Source organism: Argiope bruennichi, chromosome 1, assembly GCF_947563725.1.
Source record: "Argiope bruennichi chromosome 1, qqArgBrue1.1, whole genome shotgun sequence".
In the NCBI taxonomy this organism is placed as follows: Eukaryota; Metazoa; Arthropoda; class Arachnida; order Araneae; family Araneidae; genus Argiope; species Argiope bruennichi.
Window position 1 is genome coordinate 4984121 of NC_079151.1, and position 16448 is coordinate 5000568.

A 16448-nucleotide genomic window follows, 5' to 3' on the forward strand; every position below is an offset into this window, starting at 1 on the left:
ATACTGACAGTGACAATAATGAAAAAGCTATTGGAAAATAATAGGACTAGTTGAATATTTATTGAATCCTAAGAAAAGGTTCAGAAAAGAAAAATGCAGGATATCCCAAGAAGGGAAGGGAAAAAAATCTAAAGGCTTAATAGTAACATTATAAAAGTCCGAGTCATATAGGAAATTTTTGACTCTCTCCCAAAAAGGAACAATATGAGAGGGTCGTGAATCATACATTCTTAGAAGAAAAACAGGAAGAATCATGCGACAAATGGGATGATTTGGGATAGACTTTGTACAAAAATAAAGTAGACAATTTCTGATGTTGCAAATGAAGTGGCAACTGGTGACAAATAGCATATAAGCTTTCAACTGGGAAGTGCAAAAAGATCCAGAGTAAATCCTGAGAGCAGAGTAGTAGATGGTATCAAGGTGCCTCAAAACAGAAGGGTGGGCAGAGCCATACACCATGCAGCCATAGTGTATGCATGAAAGAAAGACGGCTTGTTAAATACAGAGAAGGGAGATTCGATCTGCACCCCAAGATGTTTTAGAAAATACTTTTAAGATATTCAAGTTTTTCTCACACCTCTTCTGCAAGTCTAAGATATGCAGAAGGAAAATGAGTTTATAATCAAAAACAAGTCCCAAAAGACATATTTCAGCCACAATTAGAATTGGCCTAATTCATATTCAGATAACAGGATCTGAATGGATATTTCTATTCTTACAGAAGTGAATAAATTGACTCTTTTCAGGAGAGATGGTGTGGCCATTGTTGTTGAATCAATTTACCATTTTATCAACTGCATTTTGCATTTGTCACTCTATTAGATTCATGTTGCTACCTTGGTATGAGATCTACAAATTGTCAATATAGAGAGTTCTGTGAACAGATGACGGTAAAACAGATAAAAGACCGAGATGAACTATAACATTATTATCATACTAAGGACACTTACTTGAGAAACACTCTCAGCTTATATAAAATTATTTGAGTAAAAATTACCAATGTGAACACTAAAGGTATGAAGTGATAAAAAGTTTTGTAAAAATATGAGCCTCTAAATCCAAATTTAAAAAATGTCAATATTATACCATAGGGCCATGCACAGTTATAAGCTTTCTCGATGTCAAAGAATATGGAGACATTTGATTCCTCCTAACAAATGTGTTGTGTATTTCTGTTTCCAGCAAAATGAGGTTAGCACAAATTGGTCTATCTCTGTGAAAACTGTTTTGCATATGGGAGGTGCAACCCTGTTTCCCCAATTCATAAATTATACAAGTATTCACCATACATTCTAATGTTTTGCAGAGGCAGCTCATAAGATATCAATAGTTTAGAGGATTTGATGGATCTTTGTCAGGTTTTAAAATTGGAATCACAATAGCTTCCTGCAATTGTAAAGGATACTTCTGCTCATTCCAAATTCTGTTGAATAAAAATGTTAGAAAGGGAAGTGCTATTCAAATGGCGAAGATGTTATAAGCGATTACTTCTGGCCCAGGGCTGGTATCATGGACTTGACACAAAGCAATTTCCAATACTGACATCCTAAATTCACAATTGTATGGGATTGTATGGGATCACAATTGTAAGTTCCTTTGGGCATTAAAAAGCAAAGGCAACCATTTGCTTGGCTGAAAATGTATGAAACCTCTATTGGGTCGGAATTCATTATTTTTTAAAACAAAGAGTGCCGATTCACTGTAAATCCCATTAGCACCCTTTACTTTCCTCCACAAAGTTCTACAGGAAGTATATGATGTTACAGAAAAAAATGATATCCAGGACTCCTTCTGACTATGATCATAAATGTGACGTGCTAGGGTTTTGGCTCTTTTAAAAGCAACAAGATTTTCTGTCATCAGATACCTTCTAAATTTATTCCATAGTTTTTCAATTGATTGTGACTGTCACGGCAGCCTTTGTTCCACGAAATTTTTGCAGATAAGAGGATGATTTTGGTATGGAGCTATTAGCAGTATCCATTATGGTATCAGCGACATGTTCTACTACGTATGTGATGTTTGATATATTGACCATAGTCTGAACTAATCTGCTAACTGTGAGAAAGCTTTCCAGTCGGCCCACTGGAATAGGAAATGTGGAGGACAATAAGTTGCACTGCCGCTATCAGCATGGGATACAATGATAGGAAAGTGATTACTATTATGCAAATCTTTGCTAACTGCAAAGGTCAGCAATGGCAGGTATTCGGGTGAGCATATGGCTAAATCAGTTATATGGCAGACAGAAACAGTTATTTGTTATAAGCTGTTCGATCTGCCGCCCATGAGAGTTTGTACTATCCGAACCCCACAAAGTACTATATCCATTGAAGTCCCTCAGTAGGATAAAAGGTGAGGGAAGTTGGTCCGCTACGTTGTCAAGATCCTACTGACAGATGACATCATGAGGTGGTAAGTAAATACAGCAGACTATGACTAAAATTCCATACATGAACTTGTACAGACACAGCCTGTAGAGTGGTTTGTAAATTGAGAAGTAAGCTAGAATAGAGATTTGAAACGGAGATGCACACATCTCTAGAACTACAAGATCCTGTGTCCGTATTTTTCCGGACACAACTACAACAATGCAATTTAATAGGAATTTCGGGTGTCAAGGGATCTTGAACACCAAAACTGATGGGATGAAAGTTGTTAAAAGTGATCCTGATGTCATGGACTTTGGACAAAATGCTGCTACAATTCCATGAAGGAAAGGTACCCATTAAGAAAGTATAGTGAAGGATTAAGGACACTAGTTGGTTGCGAGACATTGCAACTGATTTGTAACTCTTCATCTTCTTCTTCAAATGGATGAAGTGAAAGGCTGTTGATTTTTTTTTTTTTCGGCTTGCCACCAAATATGGACATTAAGTCCTTATGGACAATGCCCTAAATTCCAAGCTCCAGGATGACGGAATTCTGAACATTAGTCAACTTTAATTTTGAAGGCAAATTAATTTTTGAAAGTCCATGTCTTGAAAACATTAGCTTTCATTGATTTTGATCTTAAGAGAGACTTTTGGAATTTATCAGCATCTGGAATGATGTTCATAGTTGTTTCAGAATCAGAATCTGATACTTTTTCGATTGCAGTAGTTTGGTTAAAATTTTTCTTATAGTTCAGGCACATACAATTAGCATAAAACGATTTCTGTATGTCTAAGGCATAACTTAAACCGAGAGTGGAGGGGGAGGTGTCAAAGTGTTTCTTCTTGCTTGATTATAGGATATGGCTTCTTTTATATTAGTTGTAATGATTTGTTTCTCGAGTGCCCAACATTTGCATGATCTTGAAAAAGATGTATGACTGTTGCTGCACTTCACACACTTTTCTAGTATGGAACATTGCTGGTTATCGTGGCCTTTTTCAGCATGGCAAGCGCAAGTATCCCATGGCAGTTGGCTTTCGAGTGACCGAAACGGCACTGAAAGCATCTCAGTGGATTGGGAAAATAGAGACAAACAGGTAATTTAATGTAGCCAGCATATAGAAATTCAGGTAAATTTGGACCATGAAAGTTTAGTGTATAGTGTTTTGTTGGTAGGAGTTGTACATCCCACTGAATAGAAACCTGCATAACATTGGTCACTCCTTGGGGTTTTAATTCTTTTGCTATTTCTTCTAGAAGAATATTAAATAATTTGCCACAGGTTATGATGCCTTTGATATAATTTAAGGATGTGTGCAGATGGGCAGTAACAGGGATTGTAGTCAAAGCTCTCAATTTTACTATTTGCTGGGCTTAATTTTTTTAATTTACTTCAACAAGCAAGTCACCAAAGCGCATCTTATTGATTGTAATGACATCACCAATGGTTACTGTAAAGGCTTTCTGCACAAGAAAAGGTGACATTCTTTTCAGAGACATGTTTGATAACAAAAAATGTCATGATTCGAGTTATGTGAAACAAAATTTAGTTCAATGTGATGCCCAATGAAAGGAGAATGTTTTTCCCCCCATATGATATTATAAGGAAATTCTGGCCCAATGGCACTACCCAACATGGAGCCTAACAAGGGAAGGCAGCCACCGGCTTTGGCCATTCTGGCACTTAGTACAAACCAGAACCTATATGCTAAGAGACATTTCTGTGAACAGTGAACACTCCAGTGTATCAGTTAGCAAGTAGCTAACCACTCAAGTGGCTAGCTACTTGCTAACTGTTACACCGGAGACCACAGTGCACCCCCCCCCCCCATCTAATGAGACGCCACACACAGCTAACACGTTAGTTTTTTGGCTGCCATTCAGAAGCAGGAAGCAAACAGGGTGCCAACAGCTTCTCATGGAGATCTCTCCCACTTTCTGTCAAGGGAAGGAAAAAACACAACAGAAAGCAGGAGGTTTAAGGGTGGAGAATCTGGAAGGAAAACCTATTCACGAGGCTTGGGGCTGTGAAGCCAGTCACACCTAAAGAAGACGTGCCCCTGAAGGCTTTGTGGCCTCTTATATACAGAGAAAAACCTTTACTAGTACTATAGCGTAAGCAAACCCCAGTCACTAAGAATTGTTAGCACTGTTCTCTCAATATTTACTTCAAAGATTTACAATGATCATTATTACAAGAATTTAAAACTTTTGCTGTAATATCGAAAACAGATTTGTTCCTTTTTTACAGCCTATAAGATAAAGATTTTTAAAAATTTCACGGACCAGTATGCAAAATGAGAACAAGACAAAACCTTTAAATATATGAGAATATATAGATGTTCCAATAATCAAAATATTCATCTTCCTAATGAATATTCATCTTTAGGTATATATTATTTCTAATGAATAAAAAGAAATAATATATACCTAAAGTGAATAGATAAATATATCTGAATACAAAATAAAGTAAGCATATACATATAACTGAACATACAATTAGAAAATAATTAATTTTTTAAAACAAAAACTATGATTTTTTTAATGAAAAACAGATTTATATAGATTTATTTATTACTAATTTCTTTAATTACATAACATTAAATCATCATTTACTAAATAACTAACATTCATGCATAAGATTAAAAAAAAAAAAGTTTACCTGGCAGCAGTACTAAGAGAAAAATCCCCATCTTCATCATCCATGTTCAGAAACAAATAACTTAGATGCAAATGAAAAAACTATGCAATGTCTCTAAAAATCATGAATAATAAATATCAACCATGTGAAAATTGGATTATAAATAAAATCATTAATGAAATATCATGGGAAAAAAAGACACATGGATATACATTCACAAATAATCATCAAATATTTGTTACAAAATAGAATTTACTTCTATTTCAAACAATATAATAAAGAAATAGTTTTAAAAAATAGCATTTTATTCTTGATATAACTTAAAAGATAATGGATATATAATATTCTGTAGCAATCAAAATTTTAAAGTGGGCATACTGATAAAGTGAATTGATATGAAATTTTCATTAAGTTAATGTTTGAATACATATAAAAGATTTTTGTGCTTCTTTCCTCTAAAGAAAACATATTAGAAACATTGCTTTTATAGAATTTAAAATAACATAAAAATTCAAAATTTGAAAAAACTTCAAGAGATTCATAATCACTTTTAAATTTAAAAAACAGTGAACTTATTTGAAAATTTTTGTTTAAAGAACTATCCAGTGTGTGTTAAAAAAAAAACAACATTATATAATCTAACATTCAGCACTCATTTCTTTCCAATGTGATTAAACAGGTTAAATTATCTTTAACAAAATTTTGAAGATGATTTCATAATAATATGAAAAAAAATTTGAAAGTGGAATTCGGAACATTTCTTTTAAATTTAAATGTTACATTTGAAATACCTACAAAATTTTAAAAGAATTTTTAACTGAAATTAGAAGGATTTTTAATGTGTAAACATTTTTATTCTGAAAAAAATTCCCAATACAAGATTCTACACAAAATTTGTTGATTCAGTTGAATAATTATTTCTCTGTTGGAAACGAAAAAAAAAAAAAAAAAAATTAAGACTTCAAACTCTGAAGATCTATTGTAAATTTATTCAAACCCTAATAAGTATTAAATTATTTTATCACAATTTTGAAGGGTATTTATAAATGCATTCAATATATAAAAGTAACAGTGGTTTGGGTGCATTAAAATGTTTCTATAGAGTTTTTAAAAAAATACAACTCTTTCTTTTACACAATGCAATTAAAAAGAGATTTTATGAATGGGAAAATTTAAAGCAAAAAAGAAATGAAAAAGCAAAAAAAAAAAAAAACTTTTGAATTTTGAAAGAAACTAGATCTATTGGAATATTTTTTCTAGCTCATTGTTTATATAAATGCCTTCAATTTATGAAGAAAATTAAAGAACTTAAAAATAATTCTCTTTACATCACAGAACATTCATATAAATTTAAATAATAAAAACAATCAAGGTATTAATACACTTTTGTTTACATACTTAATCATATACATGTTAAATGTAAGTATATTGCAGATTATTTAACATGTACTTTTTAGAAATTAATCAACAAAATGATTAATCATAAACACAAAATAAGACATAGATATATCAGTAATCACAAATGTTAGATAAAAGGAAAAAATTTTTTAATTTCCGGCAAACATTTATTAAAGACCCTTTAAAAATATTCTTATTCAATGCATCATTTATGATTAAAATGTGTTATTATGTGTCCTTTTTACAAAAATAACACACTAATCTTGAAAAACTAAGCAAAAACATTTTATTGCTGTAGTTTTGAACTACAAAAAAAAAGTTAATGAGGTTTTAGGGAGATAATATGCTTGTATATTATTTTCTCTCCAGAGTAAGGAATTTAAAAGATAAATTATTGTTCTATTTTGAAGCTACAAAAAGATTGTATTAAAAAAAATTTTTTTTTTAAAAAACGACTTTCTTGTATTCAAAATATGATTTTTATTAAAAAATTATCATTGCTATTATTGATAAAATGAATAAGAAGATAATGAATATCCAAACTTTAATCAAAAGTAGCATCTTTGCCTATAAGTTTGTTCATTAAGTCACTGATTTTTGATATGTGTAATTTCAAGAATACATAAACATTGAGACTCTTCCAAAACATGACCCAGTTAAAAAAATAAGTTCCAGTATGATTCTTCTGGAAGCTTGGAATATAAGCCCTATTCTTAAAACTAACCCTAAATAAAACAAGCAGACAGAAAAGTTCAATGGATTTGTGCAAAGGACTGCAATTCCTTTAAATAATATTCCAGTTTTCGATTCACCTAAAAAAAGAAATTTGCAAATGAAACCTACCACAGACTTGAATAATTTTTACAAAAGTGTCAGATGCTACACTTTTCATGAGTTTTGAGGCGGAGATGGATGACCAAAAGTGCAAAAATTAAGAATTTGCTGAGTAGAAAAAAATTGATTTTTCTGGAAGCACAAAGTCATTATAAGTAATTATGAAAAATTTGGGATCTTCTTATAAAACACGCACTAATAGTCATAAATTTGTAATTGAAAGAAACCAAATTTTGTAGTTTGTGTTATAGTCAACAAGTTTTTGAGAAAAATGCAAAACATGAGAAACGATTCTTTATTCTGGCCAGTGATATACCTTGATGAATCTTGTGCAAATGCTAACCATTCACCTAAATTTATTTGACAAATATCCACTAACCAAGCAGGCTTAAAAGTTTCACTAGGAAAAGGATGTTGATTGAACGTTAACCCTGCCGGATTTGCTGATCAAGACTTGATCCCATCTGCATAACTTGTATTTCAATTCAAAGTACAGTATCACAAGAAGAAATTTTCAAAAAGTGGTTCTTGATTTACAAGAGATTAGATGAAACATGTCATTGTTATGGACAATGAAAATTATCATTCTGCATATGCAGAAAAAATTTCCTATGCTAAGTGAAAAAAGCTGACATTGGCATAGTTTCTGAACAAATATATTTCTCACAATGCCACCAAAACCAGATCAGAACTATTAAACATTGTAAAAAAGCAAACACACACAGAGACAGAACACTTCATTAGACAGCAAACAAAATAAGACATTAAGTGGCGATACTCCCCCTCCCCTATATTACTACTGTAAATACAGAGCAATAAAAACATGGTGGCAGGCGAGTTCATAAAAAAACTTTCAAAATTAAAGACATAAAGAAATTTCTCAGTAAAATGCTGTTAAACATAACAATGGACAATAGAAAATACAATGTGTTGTGGTGGTAACATTATAAGCCACTTAACACCAATGTGCAGGTTGAGGTTCGAACTCGCAACGTTAGGGTTCGTAGCCGAGTAACAAAGCCACTAGACAAAAGTGTACACTCTTCTCCGGAAGTTGTTAACTGGCTTATAATGTTACCACCACAGTGTAAAACATGAGAAGTCACAAGGAGAGGACATCACTAAATTCTGGCATTAAATAGAATGCAATCAAAAGGACTTTGATCAATTTACAAGATGACAGGGAAAACAGTTTGAGCAAAAGTGAAATTTTTTTAAGTTGAGAACTTTTTTAGTAGAGATTTTTACATTTTATAATCATTTCATTTCTTACAAAATGAAACTCAAATTTACCATAACTATGTCTTAAGGTATATGTATTTATTTTTTAAATATAGGAATTTATTAAACATGTTATTAAATGTGTATATTTATTAAAGTGATATTTATCTTCATTAAACTTTCTTAAAAATTCAAGATCTTATTTTTGCATTAAAGAGTACTTTTGTCTGAATCTAGTGGCCCTGTGTTTTCATATTAAAATATTATATAATAGGTATATTTAATATTATAAAATACTAAAATATTATATAATAAAGATGTTAAAATATATTTCAGTAATATACAATTTTTCAAACAATAGTCAGAATACTCAACTTTTTGTTTCATATTCCAACTTTTTACCGAAATGTACTGATGTGTGGGAAAAGCAAGATTTGTCAAAATTATGGTAACAGAGAAAAGAAAAGTGTGGAGAGTGGAAAAATCATGACCTTGAGACGCCTATTCTGTTTACACAGATTATAGATGTGTACCAAAATTATCGGTGAATAACTATAGTCTGTGTATTTTCAATAGGCGGTTCAAGGTCACATTTTCTACCTCATTATTGGTTGTCTGGTACCAGTAACATGGTAGAAAATGTGATCTTGAACCACTTACAGAAAATACGCAGATTAAAATCAAAGTGCAGATCCAACACAGGCACACATTTGAAAATAATGATCACAGATGCAATTAATTAGAAACTACAATATTCAATAAAGAATAATATTTTGATCCTTAGATGAATTCAAAATGAGACAACCATTCAATCAGGTTAAAAAGAAAAAAAAAAGTAGTGACACTTACAGGGCAAGAATCTTATAGCTTTCTTGAAAGAGAAATTGAATCTTTATATGATACAATAATAGAGATCAGTACATGTTAAAGGATGGAAAAGACATCAAAAAGTAGTACAGATCAAATATGCAACAATTATTTTTTTTTAAGATAGGAGACATTATATGTAAATTTTTAAGATAAAAGCTGTTTGGTTATTTGCAAAGCTCAAAAGCTCATAATCAAGCTTTTTTTTTTTTTTTTTGGTAAAGGAACCATAGTAAAGCATGTCACAATTCAAAGCATAAAACATGGAATGAATGATTATCCTCAATGATGTAATGATCCATTTACACAAATATATGTTAACTGTACACAAAAGAAATGGTACATCTACAGAAAAAAGGCTGTAATACATTTTTAAATTAATATAAAATATGTCTTATTTTTTAAAAAAATGCTATATTATTTTTGCAAAAAAAATCTGAACAATAATTTACATTTAGTCAATAATAATTGATAAAATAAAATCAAATTATTAAATGGTATCCTTCAATATTAATTTTACACATTTGATAAAAAAATTAATCAAATTTCAAACTTTCAATTATTTCAGAAATATTCAAAAACTGGGAAGTCAAATATAAATAAAGAAATCTGTTCTCATAATCTTTGGAAAATTTTAATAAAAAAATAAACTCAAATATAAATTAATTTTTAAGTTTGAATTTTTTAAAAATTAAGAAGTAATTACCTGAAAAAAATATCAAAATAAAGCAAAATTCTTTAAAATTATATAATACTTATATTTCTGTATGTCACACTGTTAAGCTTCAAGTTAATAAATTACTGAACTATCGTTTTTATAAACGAATTAATGAGAATAAACTTTTAGACACAAGCAATTTTTCCCCCTTACAATACTATTTAGATACAAAACCAATGAGCATCTGTTGACTATATTCTTTCTTTTGCAACATTTCAGAAAATTTGAAAACTAATGCCTCATTTTCATAAACTAGAAACTTTTAGTTAAGACAAAACTCATTTATTAAAACAAATTAATAATATCAAAATTCGAATGCAAAAAATGCATAACCCAAAAAATTGAAATAATTCAATATAATTCACAATGAGACGGCAATGAATGCAGTTTTTAATTAATATTTCATTAAAACTTAATATACCCTTTGATCCACTTGTTTCAATGTTTATGATTGAATTGTAGATCAAGTTTAATTCCAGCAAAAGTTTAAAAGTTCTAATGAGATTTCATTTATAAAAAATAATAATATAATTTTTCAAAACGCTCAGAAATGGTTCATAAATTAAAGCAAATCAAGTAAATTAGTTATTTGGGGGCTGACATACTAATTCATATTTACTTTTTTTTTTTTCGCTCAGGTGACACATATGACAGTTGCCACTTCTGATATTTTTGTGAAAAAATATATATTTTATTACCTGATCCTGATTGACGCATATGCGTCCGTGACAGGATAGAGAATTTTGAAATTAAATTTTATTCCGAGTAGTTGGATATATTTAAACGTAAAACGGAAAATTCCAAAAGAAAAAAAATTAATTTAATTACTTACTTTTATTAAGCTATTGATAGTGATTCTTCAACTGCTGTTGATAATTTAAAGAAAGATTTTTATTAGTTTCCCAAATTCTCACCTTCTTAGAGAAAAATATAAAATCTCAATTCGTTAAATGAGAAATTCTCATATTAATATTACTTGAAATTGAAGTAAGTCGTGAAGATTTGGTTGATGTAGTTAATGCAGCAGATGGATGAAGCTGAAATTTCAAAGCAAAATCTACGAATACTTTTATTGACAATAATTCCAATATTAGTGAAGTCAACAAATCTAAATATTTAGAGTTGGTATTCCGAATTCCAGTGCTCTTAAATGGGTTGAAAGTTTCATACCGTTCAATTGACTCTTGTAAATCAATTGACTGCTGGAATTCCTTGGTTTGGTAAAGATTATCTTTTTAGTTTAAAGTTATTTTCGTGAATTGATAAAACTGTTTGTGGCATTTAAGCTTCAAGCAAAGAGCTGCCATGTTGTATACAATCATTAAAAATGTTTTTAAAAAAAGTTTTAAGACCAAGCAGTAAAATGATAGATGGTTAACATATGATTATAAGACTTATGGAGATCGAACAGCGCTTGCAAAGCAAAATTTCCCCTTAAAGGAAAATATTGTTACGGATTTTTCATCACTTCCGGGTTCTTTTTCATAGTGGGTGTATGATGTGAGAACACAATCAGCAGGCCTAAGTAACAAACAACTGCGCTTATTTACACAAAGACATTAATACAAAGACGGCGAATACACTGACGACAAATATTTACAGCCGAGACGAAGAAAAGACAGCGCACTACAGCAGACAGTAGCCCACAAGTAGTAATCATCCACAGCGCACGAAGCGGCCAGACAGAATCCAGCAGGTGAGGGGATCCTCGGAGCTTCGCTCTACGCTCTCTCCAAGGGCTGAAATTCTCACTGTCTCTTATCACTTTAGCTGCCGACTCACAACTGGCTACTACACAAAAGATACGACGCTGCTTCCACAGTAGACAACAGGATTCGGCACACAGCTCAGCTCAGCACTCGCTCCACACAACGATGTTGCTTCGCTATCCTCTCGAAGACTCATTACTGGTCGGCAACTCCGACTACAATTCACGACGACGACTCTCGACGACACACCACAGCGGGATTTGGCGATTATGGAGCACCTGCCTGGCGTAGCCAGGCTATCTCCTTCCTTGCAACAGATAAGACCTTGCGTCTGGGTGTGCCCTGAACTGGTGGCAAACTGAGGTCGATATGGTTCTTCACAGTGACCGGGGAGCAGAGACTGGGAGTGGGAGAAGGGGTGAGTTCTCTTGACGAATGGGAAAGCAGCAAGTCTGTGGAGTAGAAGTGGGTGAGGTTTTCTGGATTTTCTGGGTTCCGAAGGTCAGGTGGTGGATAATCTATTGTACGAGTTCAGCGAATCAGGAGCTTGCTACGTGGAGGTGGGTGGGAAGGCTGGAGCTTATTCTAGAAGTGCATTTAGGAGGATGAGTTTTCGTTCTTCTTTGGACTCAGATTCTGTTAATTTGGCTGCTATTGTCAGGAGGCCTGGGAATTCTTAATTTCTTGATTTCTTTAAATGCTTCGATTATACTATCTATTTCAGAGACATCCGGGATGGTGGTATGGGCTGTTGTTGTTGGGTTGAACTCAGATGGTTTCCTTTGGTTCCTGGGCCACTGTTGGGGTGTAGATTGGGTTTGAATTATTTCGGGATTACTTTCTGGGATTCTTTTTCTGAGGGTCTCAGCATATGATCTTCTGATTCCTGTTGATGTAGATGGGTAGGCAGGACACCCCTTCCAAGAAGCTAAATGTCCTATCCCTTTTCAATTTATACATACTGGCTCCGGAATTTTTTCTTTAATGCTGCAGTCCGCCGTCAGGTGATTTCCATTGCATTTAATGCAGCGCGGGTTGCATCTGCAATTCCGCACGCTGTGGTAAAAGCCAGAACATCTAAAACACATCGTGGCTTTGGCTGGTTTCCTATAGGTTTCAATCCTAAACCTCATATAGGACAGGTGGTCAATGTTGTAAATATTATTGTAGTTTCCTACTTTTTATTATCTCAATCAGGAATATGGGGTGAAAGGTCTGGGTTCTGAAGTTCTTTAGTTGTGTGATCCGGAGAATTGCGAAATTTAGTTCCCTTCTGAGTTCATCTTTGTTGTGGTTTCCTGGTAGTCCTTTGATAATAACTTTAATTGGTCTATTGGCGGGATCTTCGGAGATTATATATTCTTTTTTCTTTTTATTGAGGATTTCTATGATGCCCAGTCTGTCCGACTCTGAAGTTGTAGTTATCTTGATGAATCCGTTATTGAGCTTATTGTCGGTACGTGGGTATTTTCTGCAGATCTCTTGTAGGATTAAATTGTAGTCTTCTGTTAGTTTTAGGTGGAGGGGGGGAGATTCTTTTGTTGGCTGTTGTGTCTCGTCTTCCAGGATTTGAAATTTGTTGGCTGTATCTATTGTTGAGTTATCTATTGAGTTTCTCCTTTTAGCTACGTGTTTTTTGTCAACTGGTTGGAAGGGCTGTTCAGTTTCCATCTCATCTTGGTTTTCGGGTTGGTGAATCGCATATAAGCCAGTAACAACTCTTCTACCCGAACGATCGTTTTGGTATAATTGTTAAGTTACTGGAATGCGAACCACAAGGTCCCAGGTTCTATCCTCACGCGTCTCATACCGCTTCATTGGTGACCTCGGACGCTGAACCTTCAACCTTCATACAGCTGTTGTGGCGCCATCTACCCGCAACCAAAGTCGCCAGACTCACTTGGCGCAGCAAAGTCGTCAGACTCACGTGACGCAGCAACCCTAAGTCGCCAGACACACTTGGCGCATCGGCACCCACAAACTCTCGCCATAACGCTTGGCGCTACTCAAATAAGGGTACGGCCCATTAAGACAACAGCTACTACTCAATACATCACCACTCAACGCAATATCGTTCGTCTCCCCTTCGCCTCACTGGAGGGAGAGTAGAGTACTGTGGTGAATTGCATATAAGCCAGTAACAACTCTTCTACCCAAACGATCGTTTTGGTATAATTGTTAAGTTACTGGACTGCGAACCACAAGGTCCCAGGTTCTATCCTCACGCGTCTCATACCGCTTCAGATTCTTTACTGCCTGCATAGCGTGTTTTATGGCATCAACGAGTTCATCTACCGATCTATGGTGCGAATTAGTTTTATAAATATATGAGTCCCAGTTAACTCTCTTTTCTGGGTCTTTAACCCTCAAAGCGGCAAACCCGGAAAAAGACGAAATATTTTCTCCCTTCAAAACGGCGGACCCGTCTATAGACGGAAACAAAAACTCCCCTAAAACTGTCACTGCCCGTATTTTTACGGGTTCCAGTTTTTCCCTACCCCCAATCTCAAGCTGTGAGATAATGAGAAGGGAATGTGAGATAAGGAAAAGTGAATCGTTATCAGTGGACGATATGATTGATGTCTTCCTGCTCGCGCCCTTTTAAGCATTTTAAAATCTCGCTTACGTTCTGAGACGTTACTTTTGAGATTTTGATAATAATTACGTATCCAAAATGAAATTTAAATAACGAGAATAAAATTGAACGTATGAAAATATATACCTGGAATGAATACATACATAAATGTATTATTATTAATAATTTGAAACATAAGATTTTAAAGCTTTCTAGCATAAGAAAATAGTTAATGTAAAAAATAAATAAAAAATATAAAATTAAAATTTGACAAGTTTCTTTTTTATAGCGTGCTTTCATTTAAGGATTTTAGAATTGACATTGCTTATGCAACTTATTTTTGAAAATAATACACTAAACTTATTTACAGAATTTACTTAACGAACGAAACTTTTTAACTTTTAATGAATTATTATTTTTTTTTTTTTTAGTATTCATTAATAAGTGTATTTCAAAACGGGGAGGTATATAGAACCAATATATTAAAGTGCGATTTTTCGGAAAGATTAGTATTCGTTACATTAAATCCTTATTTTTATAACGTAATAAACTATATATGAAAATTGAATATTTGTTTCATTCTTTAAACCTTATAGAATTTCACACTCTTTGACGAATTCGAACAAAAATGTAAGCATTGTAGAGATATAAGTTTCATTGTTTTTATATTTTTCCGCTGGTTTTTAATAATATTTTCAAAGTTAATATACGCGCAGTTTTTACAGGTTCTATTTTTGCATCGAAATATTAATCTTATTTCACAGTACAATCTTATATATACATTGCACGATTCTGTTTATATGAAACTGGTTTAAACTGACATTTTTACTCTTAATGCTGAGTAATTTAATCCACGAATTTTAATCCACTTGAAAGTGAGTGAATGTGTGAGTTAAATGTGAGAATTAATAATTTTAAAATTGTTGCCATTATTTTAACTCCTTGATCTAATTTTATCTCATATGTTAGCATTTAAAAAATTTTCAATGCGTACAACTGGCATTTAGACTATTTTCTTCTCCTGTTTGGTCAGTTCGAGTTCACTGGATGTGATTTTTAACAAACAAGACGGGATATGATCTTTGTTTTTATTTTATTTTTGATCACGAGAGTAAAAAAATTCAGAAACTCCCACTTCCATGTAATTTGAAATTCTATATTCTTAATAACCTTTAGCCTCACATTTTCACTTTTTAAAAACAGAATTAGTTTGAACAAGGGTGTCAGACATGAAGGTCGCTTGCGAATATTTCTATTAAAGTAGCGAATATCTCTAATTATAATGAATATGAATGTTCGTATTGGCGATCTCCAGATCAAACTGTTTGACTTAGAGCGAACACACTTCGCCATTAAATAATTAGAAAACTGTAAATGTTCACCTCGAGATGAAATTTTCAAAATTTTAATTAAAACTTCTGTTAATTAAAAATTATTTAAAATTTTACCATTTATCAGCGATAAAATACGAAATTATTCTAATATAATTTATACGTGTCATTTATACATTTGAATGTATCACCAAGAAAATTCATTCTTTGAGGTAAAATTAAGATCTTGAACTTTTAGTGTCTTATTTATTGAGATGCTAATTATGGAGCATTCTCTTCAGCCACATGGTTTATTTGTATTTCAGTAAAGAAATTTTTACCCCTTTGCTTTTAGCTTAGATCTTTTTAACCTTTTAACTAAATCATCATCAATGGGTAAAAAGCCGGAATGAAATATAGGGATAACAATGAAAACGTTTAGTTTCAATTCAAAAATAAAATATATTTTTAAAATATGCTAAAATATTTTTAATTTAATTAAAAGTGGGAAAATTACATGACACAAAATTTCGCATCATTGATAAAAAAATTTGAATTCACAATTAATGTATAAGTTATTTTTCTACTGTGATATTTTCGAATGAACTTAAAAATTTTAATAATTTTTATTAACCCTTTAAAGGGCCTTTTTTTCCTAGTCATGTTGGAGTAAAATGGCCTAGGAAAAGTAATTCATTCAACTTATTAGATCAATTTAATCTGATTTATTAATTAATTTTTCCAATTAATAACTAAGAAATAAATCAAGATACTTCATTTTATTTGAGATAAACAAT

General features: G+C 32.3%; 1 protein-coding gene across 6 annotated transcripts in view; it reads right to left on the reverse strand.

The window, feature by feature from the left end:
* The window catches only part of LOC129989648 (FK506-binding protein 15-like), a 56683-nt gene extending 45988 nt beyond the window's left edge, over nt 1–10695 (reverse strand). For 4 of the 6 annotated variants that reach the window (XM_056098126.1, XM_056098116.1, XM_056098093.1 and 1 more), the window contains exons 1-2: nt 10479–10670; nt 5041–5133 (exon numbers count right to left, since the gene is read on the reverse strand). In XM_056098126.1, coding sequence (XP_055954101.1) covers nt 5041–5084 — 44 coding nt within the window. In that variant the 5' untranslated portion in view covers nt 5085–5133; nt 10479–10670. The other 2 variants (XM_056098108.1, XM_056098102.1) reach the window with 2 other exon arrangements.
* Nucleotides 10696–16448: the final 5753 nt, after the last annotated feature.